Source organism: Belonocnema kinseyi, chromosome 2 (genome assembly GCF_010883055.1).
Source record: "Belonocnema kinseyi isolate 2016_QV_RU_SX_M_011 chromosome 2, B_treatae_v1, whole genome shotgun sequence".
Taxonomy (NCBI): Eukaryota; Metazoa; Arthropoda; class Insecta; order Hymenoptera; family Cynipidae; genus Belonocnema; species Belonocnema kinseyi.
Genome location: NC_046658.1, coordinates 80,663,850 through 80,667,997, shown reverse-complemented (window position 1 = coordinate 80,667,997; position 4,148 = coordinate 80,663,850). Strand labels below are relative to the sequence as shown.

The window sequence follows — 4,148 nt, the reverse complement described above, 5'->3', positions numbered from 1 at the left end:
GGCGCATACTTTGAATAAAATATTTGTTATCATTCTCTTGAAATAAATGTGTTTTTTTCTTGAAAAAATACCGGTTTCATATGTATACACCTGGTATAACCTTTGAAACAATTTCATTCTTCTTGACTTACCTGACCTAAAGCCAATAACGAATATCAACATTCTCAAAGAAATTCATAACTTTAACAATCTTTTTTTTTATCAGATAAAATTCGCATCGTCTCGTTTTCATTAAAGAAGAACATATTCGCCTGCGACTGACTCTGCAACACTAGCTTGAACCGCGAACTAAATTAAAATGTGTATGGTCTCAAAAGTTTCTGGAAATAAAAATTGAAAATTTGTTTTGCTACTTTAGTCCAAAAAGATAAGAATGTGAAAAATTTCCGAAAATAGATAAAAAAGCTGTACAAATTTCCAAAATATGTGATAAATTTCACACTAGGATGAAAAAGGATAAATAGGTGATAACCTATGATGATTGAATATTTCTTGTTTTAAGTTTGATTTGATACTTCTTACAATTTTTTTCTCCTATTTCAGAAAAACTTGGATATGCCCTCGTTGTGGACCTAGCTAGTATATCGATAACCGATCTTCGAGAGAGTATTTTAAAAGTTGCCTCTCTCGACAAGAACCCTTACAGAGAAGCAGCTAAAAGGAGAAGTGTGCTGTTAAGGGATCTTCCAGTAGGAACAAAGGAATTAGCAGCATGGTGGGTGGAACACGTGTCAAAGTACGGGGATGCCGAACATTTGAAAAGTACTTCTAGGTAAATGCTTCTGAAATTTTATAAAATCTAGATCAAGCAAATCTGATTACATGGCGTAAAACTAGGTCCTTTATTTAAATTTAAACAACTAGCATTAGTGTTCTTTTTTATTTCTTATCCATTATTTAAATAGAAATATATTGTGTAAGTACGGTTTGTGACTACGTTTGTCCGATTAGCAGTCCAATTATTCATAGAATATTTATGTATTTGAAATACTGCAGTGTATTTCATTGAAAAGAGCTAAATTAATCTAAAATGCGTATTTTTAATTAATTAGGGACTTTACTCATAAATTCTATAATATAATGAAACCCGTCAATAGCCCTTCTTCTGTAGCCCTTCCGAGAATCGACGCCGCGCCACAGGTAGGTGTAACAGGAGCTGCACGGGGTGCTCGGGGTCTGCGGTTGTCACTCAAGCGAGCACTCAGGCGTAAACAAACAAAAGCGGAGATGGCTATATTGAGTTAGTTCGCACCCACCGTCAGCCTCAAAATCGACACTATAGAATAGTTTCATTGTACTTAAAACATAAAAATATATCAGAAAGTCGCTACTTACGGTTCACTGGCCATAAATCCCATAAAAAAGAATACAAATACACATATTTTTATTTCAAAATACTTATTATGCATTATAGTATTAAATGGGGGTTTGATAACTTTTGAAATCTGTTAAAACCTTTGAATAAAGTTGAATAAAATACTACAAATATCTCTAAGACCCCATTAAGCCCCTTGAAACAATTCCAAAAGCTTTGAGAAACTTTAAGATTTTGAAAAATCCGTTATAATCAATTTAAAAATTTGTAAAGCCCGTGGAATCCCATTTTTTTTTTAATCCCTTGGAATTATTTTAAATGAAAAAAAATCATTACCCAAAAATATATTCTGGAATCTGTTGGGTGAAATCTTTAGAAATCTTTGAAATCTTAATATATAGTATACACTCGAAATTGAAAAAGTAGCCCCTGTTTATTAAATCATTAAAGGGAATCAATATTTTCTTATTTGATGAAATTAAGTTTTATTATCTTAAAAAATTAGATAATTTAATATCTGTGTTTGCAAGAATAATGAAATATTTCGTCAGCATAACAACCACAAAATAAATTAACAGATGTGAACAAAGTAAAAGTTAAAAACGGATTTCGTTTTTAAATTTCAAATGTAATAAATGAAGCAATTTCAAGTAATTCATAAACCAATTAGATTTTCACCGACTTTCACTACTTTTTTCGTTACACTACTTTTTTAAACTAAGATTTCAAGATACGTTCCTCCAGGATCATACAATTTAATTTACTAAAAAAATATGGTTAATTAATTAACGTCGGAATAAGTTTCATGCTTTATATTTCTAAATTGTATGCTTGTTACTTCTAAAAATTAAAGTTTAAACTCGATGTTTGTGAATTTAGAATTACAAATGATTTTGATTTAAATTAAAGAAAGCTAGAAGTTTCAAAACTTAAAGTGTTCATACACAGAAGCCTCCAAATGAAAAAGCACTCTAAAAATATATTAGAACCCAAGAAATCATTCGAGAATAATTGAAGTCGCATTTTTAAATGAGGCCTTACCAACACTTGAATCAGTCACCTCAATATGGTTTAAAAGTGAATACCATTAAATTCTACGTGACCCCAGGTGAATTATTCAATTTTGTTAACCCATTTTTTAATCAATGGAATAATTTTTGTTTTGATCATAGAAAATAACATTCATAAAAAATGTGAAATTGTCCGCGCAGCGCGCAGATTTTTTAGATAAATAATAATAATTTTCGAATTAATTCATTCACTTCGTCCACGTTGAAGTTCCTACGTTTTTAACTTCTTTTCGCTCGTTTTTTCTCACGACTTTTTCTGTCATATCAATGTGACAGTTTATTCGTAATGCACAAGTTGAAAATTAATTATCTTTAACGACTTATTTTCAGGATCCTAATTTAAAAATTCTTCAATTTTTTAACGACATAAACTATAAAACTTTGAAGGTTCAAAATATTTGAAATTCTTCAATTTTAGACGGTGAAAACGGTATTTGTGATTAAATAATTTTGAACAAAATCCCTTCAGAATAAATTCAAAATGATGCAAAATTTAGACAGTAGTTTCTAAAATTTAAGACTTAAAAATGAGAAGATTTTAGAACTAGGCATTAACAATTAAATTATTTATTTATTTGGAAATATTACGAAATATTAAGCATTTCGCACTTAACTTTAAACAAAACAATTTCGAATTTAAAGGCTTAAAATTGTGCAATATTAGACATTGGGATTAAATGCAATATCAATACTGTTTTTTCTTCTTATCTTTTAATTTTCAATGCAATATCTTAACCCTTCGCCTGTAAACGTTTTTTCGGCAACTCCCGCCTGGAAAGGTGGGTCTTCAACGTTCGGCCGTTTTTTCATCCTATTAATATAGTCAAAAAGTGCCGCAAAAAATCATGCCAATATTGGAAACTTTCCGCTTCACACATCATTCAAAAAATGGTAGAGAAATAAATTTTTGCATATATTTTTCGTTAAACAAATTAGTATTCACACATTTTATTATTAACAAAATATTTCTTTATATGGTTAAACAAAATTATTGTAACACAAGTATGACTATTCTATTAGTGTTAACATATTTTAATATCAAAAAACAAGTTAAAAGCAAAAAATGTCACTCTACTGCAAGTTTGGTATATACGCTGTCTGTAAAGGTGGGTCTTTTGTGTCCGCTCCAGATTTGACCTGCTCATCTGAGTCTGTTGCATCACTTTGTTTAGGTGGGAGTAGTAGCGGCCTCTTTTCCCTTTTTGGAAAATTATTAACTGAAACCGTTTTGGCGCAGAAAGACCTACTTTTACAGACGAATGGTTACAATTGCTTCTGATTTTTAATTGAAGATTAAAAAAAAATGAATCATTAAAATTGAAAATATTTTATTGGAATATGCCACAAATGAATAATAGTTTTGAACAAGTTTTTAAAATTTAACGATTTAAAATTAAAAAGTTGAAAAGTTTAAAATTGTTTTATCAAATATCAAAATAAGCATCAGCAATTACATTTTCTTTAAAGTTGTTAAGTGATACATAAGTTTCAACTTTGCAATTTAAATTCAGATGGTTGAATTAAAAAAAATACATAATTAACAATTTTAATTTTTTTATTTTTAACCGATTTAAATTCAATTAATATATACAATTGAATTTTTTAAAAGTTTGAGTATAAAACAGATTTAATATCACAATTCTCGTTGACTAAAAGTGTCTTCAGTTTTACAGTCTGTCAAGTTAAAGCGTGGGTGGCTTTACTCGCAGTCGGTAAGGTGTATCGACATGATTTTGGTGTCAAAATATTAAGAAGAGCTCCCT

The 4,148-nt window shown here is 29.4% G+C and overlaps 1 protein-coding gene across 1 annotated transcript in view; it reads left to right on the top strand.

Moving 5' to 3' along the window:
* The window catches only part of LOC117168226 (UDP-glucuronosyltransferase 2C1-like), a 61,556-nt gene that overhangs the window by 54,034 nt on the left and 3,374 nt on the right, over window positions 1–4,148 (top strand). The window contains exon 7 of the mRNA XM_033353711.1: window positions 544–772. Coding sequence (XP_033209602.1) covers window positions 544–772 — 229 coding nt within the window. The remainder of the gene's footprint in view (window positions 1–543; window positions 773–4,148) is intronic.